Source organism: Mycteria americana, chromosome 4 (genome assembly GCF_035582795.1).
Source record: "Mycteria americana isolate JAX WOST 10 ecotype Jacksonville Zoo and Gardens chromosome 4, USCA_MyAme_1.0, whole genome shotgun sequence".
In the NCBI taxonomy this organism is placed as follows: Eukaryota; Metazoa; Chordata; class Aves; order Ciconiiformes; family Ciconiidae; genus Mycteria; species Mycteria americana.
The window spans coordinates 90,799,636-90,815,933 of record NC_134368.1 but is presented as its reverse complement, the minus strand read 5'-3'; the positions used below and the strand labels follow the sequence as shown (position 1 = coordinate 90,815,933).

At 48.7% G+C, this 16,298-nt stretch overlaps 1 protein-coding gene across 1 annotated transcript in view; it reads left to right on the top strand.

Annotated features, from left to right (window-relative positions):
* ADAMTS3 (ADAM metallopeptidase with thrombospondin type 1 motif 3) overlaps positions 1–16,298 on the top strand; it is a 129,771-nt gene that overhangs the window by 106,286 nt on the left and 7,187 nt on the right. The window contains exons 9-21 of the mRNA XM_075501328.1: positions 720–863; positions 2,198–2,330; positions 2,852–2,965; positions 4,062–4,207; positions 4,768–4,943; positions 5,998–6,131; positions 6,653–6,776; positions 10,606–10,686; positions 12,352–12,515; positions 13,138–13,303; positions 14,042–14,174; positions 14,434–14,641; positions 15,369–15,486. Of these exons, the coding sequence (XP_075357443.1) occupies positions 720–863; positions 2,198–2,330; positions 2,852–2,965; positions 4,062–4,207; positions 4,768–4,943; positions 5,998–6,131; positions 6,653–6,776; positions 10,606–10,686; positions 12,352–12,515; positions 13,138–13,303; positions 14,042–14,174; positions 14,434–14,641; positions 15,369–15,486 (1,841 nt within the window). The remainder of the gene's footprint in view (positions 1–719; positions 864–2,197; positions 2,331–2,851; positions 2,966–4,061; positions 4,208–4,767; positions 4,944–5,997; positions 6,132–6,652; positions 6,777–10,605; positions 10,687–12,351; positions 12,516–13,137; positions 13,304–14,041; positions 14,175–14,433; positions 14,642–15,368; positions 15,487–16,298) is intronic.

The window sequence follows — 16,298 nt, the reverse complement described above, 5'->3', positions numbered from 1 at the left end:
CTCTGGGCGAGGAAGAGGTCAATAAGAAACGTGTAAGGCCCAGGCAGCGGGGACAGTAGCTTGTCAAGCTTCCGTAACTTCTTTCTTCTCACTGACTGAAAGTGCTGATTTGTGAGATTTGGCACCTCTTCAAGCATGATAAAATGTTAAGCTGGGAGTAATTGATTAAGCGAAGATCTCTGTTAGCTGCCTGGACGAATTAATGTCAAGCACTGAGGATCTGATTTTTGTCTTCCTTAAGTAGTGCAGGCTACTTGTGCAGCTCTCCGGGAGGAATTTAGCCCAACTGGGGATGCGCGCTTGGAGATGTGACGTGCTAACCGCGTTAGCTCTTTGGAGGTGCTACGTGATAACTACGTCAGCTCTGTGTTTAAATAGGTGCTTTTGATAAATGAGTATACAAACACGAACAATTCAGTGTCTGAATGAACTGCTCCCTACTGAGCAGAATTGTTGTTTTCCTTTTTCCGAAGCGGAAGAAGTCGTCATCGTCTAGTTAGTTCGTTCCTGGTATGAACAAATAAAACGAAGTGTAAAAGAAAGAGCATTCAGAGAGCCTCAAAGAAGATCAGTGTGAAACGCAGGTTGTATCTGTAGGATGCAAAGAGCAATTTCATTTTGCGTGATTACACGTGCATGAGAAACCGTTTTCTTTACAGTTGTTTCACCGGTTGCAGTGCGGGAACTGCCTGGGCTCTGACGGCGATTCTTTGTTACAGGCTGGGAATGGAGCACGACGGGCAAGGGAACCGATGTGGGGATGAGACGGCAATGGGGAGCGTAATGGCCCCCCTGGTGCAGGCTGCCTTTCATCGGTACCACTGGTCCAGGTGCAGCGGCCAAGAACTCAAAAGATACATACAGTAAGGACCCGTCCGCGCTCGGTGGTCGTTGTTTGACTAAAGGAAACGGAAGTCTTTGCCGTTCCCGGGGCGCGGGGCCAGTCTGCTAGGCAGCCAAGAGAAGGGGAGAGGCCGTCCCAGCGTGAAGGAGCTGGGTCATAAACGGGACCCTTGCCTGCGGAAGCCCTTCTTATACACGCAGCGGACCTGGGGCCCCAGGGGCACTGGGGAACGGGATCGGCCGGGGTGGCCTGCTCTCTGCTTCCCCACGGGGATCCAGCCTTCAGAGGCATGCCGGGAGGCTGCTCCATGCTTCAGTGCAACAGCAGCCAGGCACCGCCGTCTCCACGACCGGTCTCCTCGGTGGAGCGCTTTTCCGATCACCTTCTTTGCCGTACTCTTTTTCCCTTCGGGTCTGTATTAAAAAAGCTATAAAGCAGGAGCAGCGCTTCCTCACGCAGGGCTGCGCTCAGAGCTCCTCGCGTCCTCGGGGACATGGTCGCAGGCAGGCTTCACGTCAGGTAGCTGGTGTTTTCCCTAGGTTTTTGATTTCTCTAGGAGTTATGCTGTGAAGCCCTAAACTCAGAAAAGGAACTAGCAAAACTTGTGGAGGAGAGCAGGCGGCATGCGTGCGCGTGTCAGAATTAGGGAGAACAGGAGAGCAGATCTCTACCTCCCTCCACGTAGGGACCTCTTCATCCCGCTGTTACTCAGGCGTCCTTCTCCATTGCAAATAGCTGGTTCTGCCGGTCAAAACCGAGTGCAAACTTCATGAGTTGACCCACATCTACAGAAGAAACTCTGTTTGTAACATAAGGCATAAAATAGTAATTGATTGAGACCTTAGAGCTTAAAGTGGAATATCCCAGTGCAGGAGGAGCAGCCCACCAGCATCGCTATTTTAAGAGTTAAACAGGAATGAGAAAAAAGCAAGCCTTATTCTTGCCCTTCGCGTAGGCAGGGCTTCCTCCCCGTGAACACTGTAGATGTCGGGTAAGAAGGCCGACAGCTCAGACGACTGTCGTGTTTCAAAGCTCCGTAAAGCCAGTGGAAAGACTCCCTCTGACTACAGCGGGCTTTGTGTTAGGCCCTATATTAGGAATCGTACGCCAGGTCGGAGCACCAAGTCGGAGCTTCCCATCCCACGCTCAGCCATGTTGCAGTAGGCAATATTCCCGCAGAAGGGACTGCCTGTGCTTCGGGGGGCAATGACTATGTAAAGAGGACAGAGAACAAGTTGGAGAAAAGGAGTATTGCCTTACTAAGAATAAGGACTTTGATCTTGCTGATCAAAAAAAAAAAAAAAAATCACTACATCTTCTCATGATTTGTTTTTCCTGTGTATCTTTCCACAGCTCTTATGACTGTCTTCTTGACGACCCTTTCGAACATGATTGGCCCAAGCTTCCTGAACTGCCAGGCATCAATTATTCCATGGACGAACAGTGCCGCTTTGATTTTGGCGTTGGCTATAAAATGTGCACAGCGGTACGTCCGAGGCAGTCATGGCAAAGACAAACGTTCATTCAGCAAGTTGGTGTCTGGCCTTATGAAAGAGCTGCAACGTACCCGTTTTCTCGTAATTGAAGAGCAGTTAAACAGATCTGTAAAGAGGAGAGGGATATTTATGGGTGAAAGCCAGTCGTCTGGGTCAGTTGGCTTAATGGTCAGGTGGACGGCAGCACGGTCCCCGTGACACAGGCTTGTGGTAGTGATCCCAAGGAAGAAGGACAAAACCCTCCTTTTCCTCCCGCTTCTGGTGCCTCCTCCCTTCCTCTTCTCACCAGCTCAGGACTAGGGGATGCAGGGAGTAAGCACTGCCCTTCTCCTTCTGAAGATGCTTTTGCCCTTCTCCTTCTGAAGATGCTTTTGCCCTTCTCTTTCTGACGATACTGTACTTATTGGTAGCCGTCTATGTGCGATGAATTGACTGGGTGGGTTGAATCCTTATCTGAAAAGTAGGAATAATGTAATGTTGAGTTTCATCTCATACATGTTCTGCATTCCAGTTCCGAACCTTTGACCCATGCAAGCAGTTGTGGTGTAGCCATCCGGATAACCCGTATTTCTGTAAGACTAAGAAAGGACCTCCGCTCGATGGGACAGAATGTGCCCCTGGAAAAGTGAGTATTGTGTTTTCGCTGTGTTTGTACGGAAGAAAACCCAGCCCAACAGATGCATTCGTTTGGGTTGAAGGGCCCAGAGGAAAGCAGGGCATTGCCCGGCACCCCCTGGGTGGAGCAGGGGGAGGGAGCTGTGCTTTCCCGCTGTGATCGTCTGTGACCTGTACGAGGTCTCCCGTAGTACGAAGTAAATTTTGGACAGAGAAACCCCAGTTGAGGTGTAACCCGTTCTCAGCCTCTCCTGTGACCTTTTTGTTATGGTTTTTTTTATTCTTGTCTCATCTGCGAAGCGTCCATAGAGCGTCTTCAGGAATGCGCAGTGGCAGATAATGCCGTTACTGTAGGGCCGCTTCTCGGCGCTTGTGGTCCAGACGTACTGTGGCTAAATGTGTGGGTAGGCTTAGGATTAGCTCCGTATTTTCCCTTTTAATATCCCCATTAGTGGGTGTCCTGCTGCTAATTCATTTTTAATTATAAAATTATACGCAAATAAATGTTTGTTTAGCAAATTCCATGTATTTTGAGATACAGGAGAGCCACTTACACCATCTGAGTACGCCCTAGCCGGCAGCAAAACAACACCCTGCCCAGTGACTAGCCCTCTGTTCCGGCCTATTTGCCTAAGTGTGACATTTGGCCAGTATGAGGAAAAAAAAAAGAAAAAAAGCCCCAACTAATCCTCAGCACAAGCTTTATCCTGCTGATACTCAGAACATTCACGTTCCTGCAAAAAGGTGGTAGCGACTAAGACTCAAATGAAACAAAGACTCACTTCAATGACGTGAAGAGGAGGGTGGAACGTGTTGAGCGTCACGTGTCTGCCGTGGAAGGGCTCGGGCTGGGGTTGGGCGGTGCTGCCGCTCCGTCACGGAGCGGGCTGCCTTCGGGGCGCGGGGCCGCGTGCCCTCGGGCCCGGAGCACGGAGACCCTCAGCAGCTTTGTCCCCGGGAAAGTCTCTGCTTGCAGCCTCCTTTCCGAGATGTCCCTTCTCAGCCCACGAGCTCGCCTCTGTGCGCTTTTAACTTGACCGCGATTATACATTTGGTTTGGGTTCTGCGTCTGTTCTCATCTGTTTCCCTTGCCCGGTTTCTCTCAGTGGTGCTATAAAGGTCACTGCATGTGGAAGAACGCTAACCAGCTGAAGCAGGATGGCAACTGGGGACCCTGGACAAAATTTGGCTCTTGCTCACGAACCTGTGGAACTGGAGTTCGCTTTCGGACACGCCAGTGCAACAATCCAATGTAGGTCTTCGGGCTAGGGGGTACTTGCAGTCAGCTGGGGGTCGTTCTAGGCGTCAGTTTAAGTGGCATTTACGTTTTGGATGGAGTCTGCCAAAATACGCGTTCTGTTCGAGCCCCTCTAGGTATGGCTTTTTGCAGGGAGCCAGGATCGTTTTTGGAGAATCCAAGAATTTCCAGCGGAAAGCCTGTGGAGAACCATCCCAAGGATTTAGCTGATGTGTAAGGGAGCGAAGAGTACGTAGTGTGTGAGCTCAGCAGGCTGCGGGATAAGCTTAGCTAATCTCTGATTGTAAATCGACTGTGGGCAGCATATACGTGCCCACGTAGTACTTGTGCATTTCAGCAGATGCCTTGGGGATGCGTGGGCAAGCACTGAGGCCGTACTGCAAGCGCGTATCCGTGCAGCGTACCGGCTCTGTTTCCATTTCTGTCACTTCACACGCCTTTTTAGCAAAATTGTCTCTTAAAATAGGGCGTGAAGTTTCACCTAAGACAGAAGAAACATCCCCAGAGCTAACGTCCAGCGGGTTTTAGAATCCCTCGGTGTTTTCTCTTTACAGGCCCATTAACGGCGGTGAAGATTGTGCTGGTGTCAATTTTGAGTTTCAGCTTTGCAATACAGAGGAGTGTCCGAAGCACTTTGAGGACTTCCGAGCGCAGCAGTGTCAGCAGCGCAATTCCCACTTTGAGTATCAGAACAGCAAGCACCACTGGCTGCCCTACGAGCACCCTGATGGTACGTCCTGCTCTGTAATCTCCCAGATTACAGCCTGGAATCTCCCAGAGTCTCCCAGGAATCTCAGCCCTGGAATCTCCCAGAGCTTGTGGGGGCCTTGTTCTTCTTCTTCCCCTGACTTTCATCCTCCTCTTAGTGAGAACGTGACGTAGCAAGAGGCTTGAGGCTCTCGGCTCCTGCCGGAATAGCGCATTTAATGCACTGCGCTGTCGAGCTCTGGCTCACTACTGTTGGGGCAAAGCGTGGAAAGCTGCTGGCTGGGTCGCGAAAAGCGCTCCCTGCCCTCTCTCCGTACAGCCGTTCGTCTGCCCGAGTGCAAAGGGTCCGCGTTTGATCGCGGCTGCACAAAGTATTAAAAGTGTTTTTTCTAATGGCACTACCTGAGAAGTCCTTCTTAGTATTTTCCCACTCTTTTATAGATCCGTCCGCCTCCGCCTGGTCCTGTCAGTCTTCGCTACTAACGTTAATCTAACCCAGTAATTACCCTGAGGGGCGAGGACAGCTTCAAGCACAAAGACAGATTCCTAGTTCGGTGGAAGGCGTTGCGGAGCGGCGGGCATTTCTGCCTCGGGTGTCTCCCGGGGTACCCTTTGCACGGTGGCTGAGGACTTACATTCGGGCACTCACCAGGAAATACCTGCTCAGCTGGGGTTTGCAAAAAAAGCAAGTTAGAGACCCAAATCCTCCGTGCCTTCCAGCTGGCTTTAGCACCATCTTCTCACAGTTTGCTGCTGTCGTTTTTCGGCATCCCTGTGATTTTGTAAACTCAGCCCTGTTCCCAACAGGATCGGAGTGAAAGCTGCTTTCAGAACAGTCGGGAACCCAGTCCTAGGAGCCTCTGTAGAAGGGAACTGATTTCTGAGAGAGTCTCTCAAAGGATAGGCCCACAATGCCCAGAAAAGCAAATTAGTTGCTTTTCCCCCCCCACGGCTGCCTGTTAAAGGTCCTTTCTATCTCTGTCGTATTCTCTTCGCTCCTTTAGTGGGATATTTTTCTGAAACACGTCTGGATTGCTGTTAATTTACGCAGTTACTTCTCTTTCCTTGCGACACAGCTAATAAGAGATGTCACCTCTACTGCCAATCCAAAGAAACCGGAGACGTTGCTTACATGAAACAGCTGGCGCACGACGGGACTCGCTGCTCCTATAAAGATCCCTACAGCATCTGCGTTCGCGGAGAATGCGTGGTGAGTGACAGCTTCCCGAGGGCGTCGGCGCGCTCGAGCTGCGCCCGTTACGGGACGGCTCTGGTTAGAATCAATCAGAACAACTCGGTCGAGAGTGCAGAGGTAGACTTTGCAGCTGTTTCTGAATTAAGTGTTTGCAGCATCAGATTCCTCATAATTCCTTGAGATTTCAAGAGCAACGGCACAGACCTGTGCTCCGCTTCCCTTCAAGCGGTCCTTTCATTTGCCTTTTCTGCACTTAGTTTTGCATCTGAAAAGAATTGTGTTTATTTTTCTGCCTTTCCCATCTCTCTTAGTCTTGAAGTACAGTGAATATAAAGCAAGAAATGTTTTTTCACGTGAAAACCATTATCCAGCATCAGATTTGCGAGTAATTTGTGTTTAAATAAAATAGATCAGCGTCGGGTGGTAATTTCCTTTACGCGTTAATTTTGCGATGGCTTCCCACCGTAACTAAAACTGACGACCAATGTCAAAACCTTCTCTTTTTTTTTTTTTTCTTTTCACTCTTCCTTCTGCAGAAAGTGGGTTGCGACAAGGAAATTGGCTCCAATAAGGTTGAAGATAAGTGTGGCGTCTGCGGCGGGGATAACTCTCATTGCCGAACCGTGAAGGGAACCTTTACCCGCACTCCCAAAAAGCTTGGTAGGAATAGCATTTCCATGCCTCTGGCTAGAATTTCTGTTGTCTCTGGTGTTTGTGTCACGCTTACTGCCCTTGCAGACCCGTCAGAAATGTAACCTACGTTAAGGTAGCAAAACACAAGTTGTAAGCTGACGTGCAAAAAACCAGTTTAGGCCCTGATAAAGAAAAGACATCTCGAAGCCAGCGTACTATTTCTGGCCTTTGAAGGACCCGTTAGAAGAAAGCTCGGTCAGCCAAGCGTATGGAGCAACGCTCCCCGTGCAGAGCGTGTTGAGCTCTTCTCTGTAAGTGCTGAGGCCAAGCCAATGTTTCTGATCACTGGGGAGACCCAGAGTTTTGCTAAACAAAGCCCCACTGCTCTTCTCACAGCGAAACGCGGAAGAAATCGAGATCCTTTGCCTGGCACTAAGTGTAGCATGCCTCTAGCTGTAGGAGGACTAAAGGACACTTTTTTTGCTCCCATTAAAGATTAAGCGTGTCACAACGTTTTTCACATTTCACAAGCGTTTCACAAGCGTTTCACAAGCGTTTCACGTTTTTCCTCTCAAACCTGCACTCAAGAGTTTGAAATGGAAGTCTGAACGTCTGCGCGTATGAAATGAGCATACGGATCCTCATGTCAAGTTGGGCTTTTGTGACGCTTTCTCACAAATTGCAGCCCTGCAGTCAAATAACCAATTAAAAATAAATTCAGCTGAATTCTGAACCAAATATAAAAATGTTTTGGCCGGAGCCCTGCTTGCTCAGAGCCCTTAAGCCGTGTGCCTGAGATGCAGCGGAGCAGACGATAGCGTTCTGCTCGCTCAGAACTGAGAAGGACCTGGTTAAACTTTTCAGACTGCACGCTGGGGTGTTTTGCAAGACATTTCCTATCAATAACAATGCAAGACCTCCTTGGACTCCTTCAGAAATGTCTGTTTCGTCAGTTATTTGCTAAGCCAGAGCAGTGTTATCTCGTGCGTTTTGCTGTGTGACTATTTTGGTTTTTAAGGCTTTAGGCTCTTCAGGCTTCCTACAGGCTTTTTTTTTCCAGCCGGGGGAAGCTACTCAGGGAAGCGTATCTCCTGCGCGACTGGGAGCAGCTGTTTCAGGAACATCTGTCTGATAGAACTAAGTGTTTTAGTACAGAGCGGAGGAAGGCTAAGGGACAGACAGGGTGAATATCTGCCTTAGCGGTTTAGAGGCTGGCAATCGCTGCCACGAAGCAAGCTTTACTGCGGCATTAGTCATTAAATGTGGGCAGTGAGCAGCCAAACTACACCCGGACAAAGATAAGTTAACGGGCGACTGGAAATGAAATACCTAAAATATTCTGCTGAAAATACTTATTAATTATTACAAACCAATTGGAAAAGTTTACTGATTGTAATGATCAAATTACGGTAGAGAGCCTTTCTGAAAGGGACGGTTCCCTGGAGGCTGATGGATTGGACACGGAATAACGCACGAATCAGTCAAACTTTGGGAGTAATGGACTTAGGACTGGAACTTGAGCCTCGTGTGTAAGCCCGTGTGTTTCCGGAGCTGGCAGCTACTGCGCTTTTCTTAAAAAAAAAAAAAAAAGTAATCCGAAATAAATGCTCGGCCTTCTAAGAGCATTTCTGATTTTTTCACTAAGAAACGATTGGAATTTGGGGGGCAGAGAGGTGATTCGTGTCACAACTTTGGATCCAGTCCCGAAAGAGCTTTCTCTAATGACTCTGCTTTCAGTTGCCTGTACCGCTGGTTTGCAGCTCCTAGCTCGCAGTCCACGTGCCTAAGCCTGTGGTTTGGCTTGCTCCCTGGGAGATTAACAGGACAAACCAGAGGCCAGCAGAGGCCCAAATATGCTCCTGACCCCACCGCGTTCTGGCTCGGCGTTTCTGCCTGCGGGCCACTGCGAGCCGCTGCGTTGCCCGACGGGTGACGGCACGCGATGGAACGTCTGCCCGGTATTCTCCGTGTCCGGAAAGCACGGCGATGCGCAGTGACAGCCAGCGCTAGGAGATGGTTCAGGGAAGAGTGCTGTTAATCAGCCCCTTATTTGCAAATGTTTGTGCAAGTGATAGAAGTGCTTATGAAATGTTTATTGCTTTACCGTAACTTTGGCAATCTAGTCATTAAAAAGACTAATTGACCTCTTCCAACAGGAAAACATTTAAGCAAGAGGTGCCAAAAAGAATTCAAGTTTCTGGAAAATGAAATCTGCAAGTATCCAACTTAAAATCACCTACCTGAATTTTCACTGGTCTGACTTTCATTGGCTACTAACGTTGGCTAGATGCGTCTGATTCTGCTTTAAACGCATCTGAACGCATAACGTAATGTATACTGCACACTTGTACAGACCATCTGGCTGACAAACGTAGTCAATGAAATAACGAGACTGGGCTCCCGTAGCACTAATTCCAGACGTTCTGTTTAAGGGAAGACAAGAGGAGCGTTTACACTGCCCAAAGGAGCTCGCAATATTTCCCTTTCTGAAACAAAGGAGTCTAGAAATACACTGGGTAAGTTGCAAGTGCTTGTAGAAAGAGAGGCATCCACGGCAACTCGAGTCCTTGCTGCAGTTCTCGTCTCCGTTCAGCCGTTGACAGGGAACGCCAAATCAGGCAAAAGCTTTATGTTTCGTATGCTCAAAAGACGATCGATGGCAAGACTGGCAAATGCTGTTCGTGCAGCCGCTCGTCAGCCGAGCCCATGACTTTACATATTCGTGGCTCTTCTTTTCCTTCACTGAGATTTTCCAAGGAGCTGTAGCGTGTCAGGTGCACGACGAACTACCAATGCGTTCGCTAGTCCCAGGATCCCCAGGATGAACAGAATTACCTGAATGCTACATCTTTGCAATGCAGAAATAACACAACTCTTGTCACAGCTACCCTGCTTCTATAGCAGCGCTGGATTACTCGGGAAGGTTGCATAGCAGAGCACAAGGGAGAGAGAAACTTGCTCGGCTCCTAAAAACGGCATGTACAGAGATTTATCATAATTAAATCTGCACTCGTTAAAGAGGAAATAACAGCAGTGTGAAAATACCATGCACTCAGAGTGCTTAGGGTGCTCTTGATTAAACCTTGATCTAGAAGTACCTGTTGACAGGTCCCTAGGAGGGATTTTAGTCTCCCTAATGACAGTACTTACTCAGTGTTACCCTAATTACCTGTGGTTTGGATTGCTAAATAATCGAAATGTAAAATCAGGACCATTTTCTTTGGGAACAGCTTTTTACCTTTAGCTGTAGAGAGTTGAATTCAGCCCCATCCCTTCAGCAGCAGCAGTTTAGTTGCTGCACTTGACATTCCCAGTTGTAAAGAGCTTGGGCTAGCTTCCGCGCGGACGAGCCTTTCTGACGCGTAGCGACAACGCGCTCTGTCCTGCGCCCACCTTCCTCCAGTCTTCCGTGTCCCACAGGTAAGCGGACGCACTTAGGACATTAACGTCTAACGTGACAGCGAGGAAACCGCAGTCGAGCAGCCTGGCTGATGAGCGGTTTGGAAACGGTCGGCGGGAAGACTCGTGTTGTTCCCCCGCGTATCCTGAGCAACATGGGAAACATATTTTTGCCTGAATGGTTAATGGATACGGCCTATAGCAGTGTAGCTAGTCGAGCGACAAATAGATTTGTAACTGGTTTCTCTTCTCTCTCTGGAAGAGGAGAAACACGAGGAGGCCCTGGCAAGTACGTTACAAAGCTATTTGCTCGGTTTCTTTCTGACACGGCTGCTCAGTTGGCGATGGATGTGCTCTTCTGCAAGTAGAAGCTGGACCGTGTAGTGCGCTCCTAACCACGGCTATTACTTTTTCTTTCCATCTCTGCTTTCTCCGCTGACTACTACACATGCCAAAGGGTACCTTAAGATGTTTGATATCCCTCCTGGTGCTCGACATGTGTTTATCCAAGAAGACGAGGCTTCTCCTCACTTTCTTGGTAAGTGTTTCTCTCCTCAGGTTTGGCTTTGAGGCATGACGAGAAGCACGGGGCAGTCATGCAGAAGAACCTGAGAAATGAGATAACCAAATTAAAATGTTTCGGGTAAATACGTGCATTCGAAATTGCATGTTAAGGACTGAGTCCTACAGCGTAAGCTCAGCAAACCAGTATTTACTTCTCATTTGAATTCTTCAGAATATTAAACTGAGCCTAGTTTGCATGGTTACTAACAAAAGATGGTCATCGCTCACATTTAAACGGGCGCTGCCAGGGTAAAAACTGTGTATTCTATTATGTGAATGCAATTCAGTATCTTCAATTATTCTTGTTTGCAGCAGATTGTAAGCAACAGCTTTTGTAATGCAAGAAGATTGGGGAACTTGTGATACATTTGCAGTCCATTTTATTTCAGATTTTTCTCACCTAGGACAGTTCATGCTGTCATCAATCAATTTGTATCTTACTGCTTGCCGTTTTCTAACGCTTAAGGGATTTTTAGCTCATGGGAGAGGGGTGAGATCTTGCATGGATTTTAACGGCCTTTTAGTCAGCTCCTCATGTGCTAGGGCAATGTCTCAGTTGTAAACCCTTCAAGCAGAGTTAGATTAGTTACTGAAAAGAAGTAGGAATAGAAAAGAAAAAGAGAAGAAATTGCTTCAACTGTGATAACGTCGAAGGGGGAAACTTGGCTTTTGAGGTCCAAGAGTTTCATTTTGGGCCAGGTAGTAACTTTATATCTTTACTTTCTATAGTAACGTTTACTATCATAGCCTGATAGTAACTTTCAGAGAAGCATAGCTTCGCTTTGGCAGCGCGTGGCTTCATGCAGCTACTCACTAGGTACTGCAGAGCTCCTGCGTTTGGATTACTATAACCATAGGAACTTGTAAGATTCCTGCTTAGTTTTTTATCATGTTCTATGGTGCATTGGCAAAAGTTATGCAAAAGAAAAAAATGAGAGTCCATCTTCCAGATTTCTAACGTATTGGCTTCTAATTGGAGCATCACAATGATAATCCCCACGCTGCGTGACTTCCAAGGTGGTGCAGGAACCCAAAACCAAGTAGTTTCCCCGGGCTTCAAATGCCTCAGCCCCTTGCTTACTGATTTTAGCATCTGGTACATACGTACGTGCGCCAGAGAAGCTAAAATGTGATGAAAAGTTGGCATTTTCATAATCTGAGGGGTATACGAAATGCACTTAAAGTCTGCTGAGGTGTCTGTTGTCCTAAGAGGCGTTCCCAGCGATACTGATTTTGGTCTTAACGCCAATAAGGAAGGCGGCTGATTCTGAAGGTTTGACCCGAGTTCCTCGCTACTGCCTGTGCTTCTGGGGAGCTCAGCTAGTATGGGAAACGTGCGCGTTGCGGGGGAAGAGGTGCTTCAGTCTGCCTCTAGTTCTGCACCTAATTCGCGTGGCTAAGGAGGTGCAAAACCGAAGCGAGTATGTGAGTGCATCCGTCATCAAACTGGAATTCGGAGGCTGCATGGGACGGCCTTGGAGGGCCCTTCTCTGAGCCAGTGCACCTCCAGCACTTGCTAGCGTGCGGGGTTTTTTGCAAAAGGCCTTCTATAATATCTCCCGTCAGGTTTCGCATAAGCCTCCAGGATTGCCGACGATAGGGTGGGAGGCATGACTGGCACTGTTTTCAATCCTTTTAGCAATTAAGAACCAGGCTACGGGACACTATATTCTGAATGGGAAAGGGGAGGAGGCCAGATCCCGATCTTTCATCGACCTGGGCGTGGAGTGGGAGTACAACATAGAAGACGACATAGAAACTCTCCACACCGACGGGCCCTTGCACGACGCAGTGGTTGTGCTGGTAGGTTACGTGCCGAGCAGCGGGAACGTGGCGTGGGGTTGTCTTTGATAAAAAGCGCACGGCCAGCGTGGAGCTTGTGCAGAGATAAAACGCTGCTGGGTAACGCCTCTCTGAAAGACCCGTGCCGATGAAGCCTGACGGCTTCAGGCTACCGCCAGGCTGGTAGCCTGAAGCCCGTTTCTCATCGGCTGTTACCCTCTCTTGTACCCTCTTCGTGCAGCGGTAACGTGTCCGTCAGAAGCCCCATATCGCATTGTCGGGCATCGGTGGGACGCTTTCGGTGGACCAAAAAAGGGCATTACCTGCCAAACCATGTCTGAGGCCAGCCCTATTCTTTAGCCCGGCAAATGACGTGGCCACGCCATCCTTTCATCCCAGATGATGGCGTCCCACTTGGCCAGCTTAGAATGCTAGCCCAGAAGTGTCTATCATTTTAAATGGCTCTGTGTTGATCTTACTATTGTTAGTTCTAACTGTGAAGACAAAAACCAATTTTTTTTTTTTTTTCCCAACTAGCAGTTTCCACGTTTCCCCCAAGAGCCAGGCCTTGGTTTCTTTACTTTGCAAAGGAATAAATAATAGCTCTGGTTTTGTACCACTGTTTACATTTGATTATTAATAGATCATTCCGCGGGAGAATGACACAAGATCTAGCCTGACTTACAAGTACATCATTCACGAGGATTCGGTGCCAACTATCAACAGCAACAACGTCTTACAGGAAGAAATAGATACTTTCGAGTGGGCGTTAAAGAGTTGGTCGCAGTGCTCCAAACCCTGTGGCGGAGGTAAACAGATGCTGTAGCACCTTCTAGTAATGCCCGACAAATTGCCAGAAGTGGAACAGTAAAAGGTGGGGGAAGTGAATGCTTTAGGAAGCTTGGCCTCCTTTTTTTAAAAGCGGTTTGTTTTTCTGGGGGCCCAAGCTTAAAATATCTTAAGTGCCTGATTATTCAGAAGTGTCACACTTCCAGCCTAGAAAGAAAAAGTCCTTGTTAGGTGTTTAAATTCAGTAGCCAAAGCCGCTTTGGAAGTACAGGCTCAGCGCTACAGAGCGTTGACTTGACTTACGGTACGTACAGGACTCTTAGGCAAAGGACGGGGAATGCGCATGTCAAAATCAGTTTAACTCTTAGATGCAGCAGTGGAGCAGGCGATGTGTTCTGGTAGCAAAACACCACTCACATGAGACTGGGGTTCGTTCCCAGGTTAGCCGGTGACCTGCTGCTCGACGTCAAGGGGGCAATTCCTCCCCTCTCTGTGCCATGACTTGTGGGTGCTGCAGACCAAGGGGCCGTAACTGTCCCCTCCGGCCGTAAAAACCTGTCGCAGGTCACGGCGTAGGTAGCATCCGCAGGGCACCGTGCCGCACTCTTGCGCCTGACGACCGAGCAAATTGTGAGCGTGTTTAAATCCTTCGTAAACATCTCTCACGTAAAACCTTTTAATAGGCCGTCAAACTTAGATGTCAACCACGAATTCTAACGAGGACCTGTTTTTCCTGATTGTTCTGAAACACTTTCCAGGGTTCCAGTACACCAAATACGGGTGCCGCAGGAAAAGCGATAACAAAATGGTTCATCGCAGCTTCTGTGAAGCCAGCAAAAAGCCAAAGCCCATTCGCAGAATGTGCAACCTTCAGGAATGCACGCAGCCTCTGTAAGTGCGTCTCGCGTAAGGATTGAACCGATTGCTCCTTGTGGCAGGCGTGGGAGTCGAGCCAAGCCAGACGCGGTAGGATGCTGACGGCTTTGTTCCTGCGTTACGGATGGTTTTTTCTACCTGTATAAGAGGGGTTACTGATCTTACGGGGTGGTTTCATCACAAAAATATTGCGTACTAAGGGCTGCCTGACCTGGCAGCAGTATGGATAATAGGTAAAAGTTGTGACGGTACCTTATCGCTCTTTACTTCCCAGCTGGGCAGCAGATGAGTGGGAATACTGCACAAAAACCTGTGGGAATTCAGGCTTCCAGATCCGTACGGTGCGTTGCGTTCAGCCCCTTCACAACGGTGCAAACCGCTCGGTCCATTTCAAGTACTGCAGCGGCGACCGCCCCGAGAGCCGCAGGCCCTGCAACCGAGTGCCCTGCCCTGCCCAGTGGAAAGCCGGACCCTGGTCTGAGGTAGGCAAGCTGCGGTCGCGAGCGAGCAACGCGCCTTCGCCAGCGGCTCGTGCCTCCGAAGGCAGCTCTCTGCCTGGGCTGAAAGCTCTGAACTGCACCGGGCGGTTTGCCAAAACCTGAAAATCTGCAGCAGATGTTGCCTTCCGGCTTCGCGGGCTTCTATAGCTCTCCAGGCGTCTCCAGGAACCAGCAAGGAAAATAGTCACGGTATCAGATACGCAATCCTGCAAAACAAATGTTGCGGTTTTGCTTGTTTTTCTCTAAGTTTCCAACTTCTCGCTTCCCCGCTTCTGAGGCTAGCGTAACATTTTTTACCTACTCGGACTCTTTTGGAATCGCAGAGTTTCTGCGGGTGTCGATATCGTTATAATGACTCAGGAGCCAACAGCCAGCTCAGTGCACACTGCCTTTTCTCTGCCCTTTGTATCCTCTTCACGTTACACTGTCAAGATCAGGTACAGGCTACAGGAAGAATAAGTAGCAAAATTTGTAACATGCTCTAATTATAAAGTTAATCTTACAGAACGCAAGAACCAAGGAAAATACCATCCTCCTCCTCTGCTTATTTCTCCATAACGTCAGCCTTCGCTAAAGTCTACTTCCAAAACAAATTGCTGGAAGGTAGCGCCTGACCTGAAAGCCAAGCTTGGGCTATTTTAGACCCGTTAATTGTTGCATGTTGCTGTGAAGGCCGAATGTCCTGAATTGTCTCCTGTCTGTTTCGTAGTGTTCCGTGACCTGCGGGGAGGGAACCGAGAGCCGGCAGATCATGTGCCGTGCTGGTGACCGCTGCGATGGAGAAAAGCCGGAATCAGTGAGGGTTTGTAAACTCGCTCCCTGTAACGGTAAGAGAACACCCTGAAGTGACTGCGGTAGGCGAGGGTGACAGTTCCTCTCAGCGCAGCCTGTCTGGGTAGCGGAGTGCTGGGCAGAGATGTCAGACGCAGATTCCATCCTTGAGTGAACTCCAGTGGCAAATAAAAGACCTATATTTAGGTCTAAAGAAAAGCTAAACTTTCTGTGCGCTTTCTGCGCCACTGTGTACAGGTTTCGAAGGCAAGGCAGAGCCCGTGCTTACGAGCCGGTAGCGTGCACAGCAGGCTTGCGCTGTACGGTATTTCAAAGGTGTTGCACCGTCAGGTGACAACCACACGACGCCCTTCACCTCTTGCACGCTAGAAAACACCCTTGGAGATTCTCCCGCTTCTTTCCAGCTGAAGGCGCCTGTTGTTTAGTCCAGCACGTAACCGGTACCGTAGCTCCGGGTGACCGGTGCTTCTCTTGTAAACGTGCTGAAATGGGGGTTTAAACACGGTAGCCTACGTTGCGTTTGCCAAAATTTGTGCTAGAGGTGAAGGTCAGTCCAAAGTAAACCCTGCTCGACCTCTAAATCCCAGGATAAGTTTTACAAGCCTGCCGATTGAGGACATGAAAAAAAAAAAAACATAAAAGTGGAACCACAGAGCGTTAATAAGGTTCCTGGGAATCTCATTACATTGTTCTCATGGAATTTTTTGAGCAGATTTTTAAGCTTTTCATGACAACAGAGCCTTTCTTCCCTTAGGTGCATGAGTCTGGAAGATTTGGGGTTTATTTGGTTTTCAAATCCCTCATGGTAGTGCTAACGCTCTGATTGCTACCTGGTAGAAAAAATAGA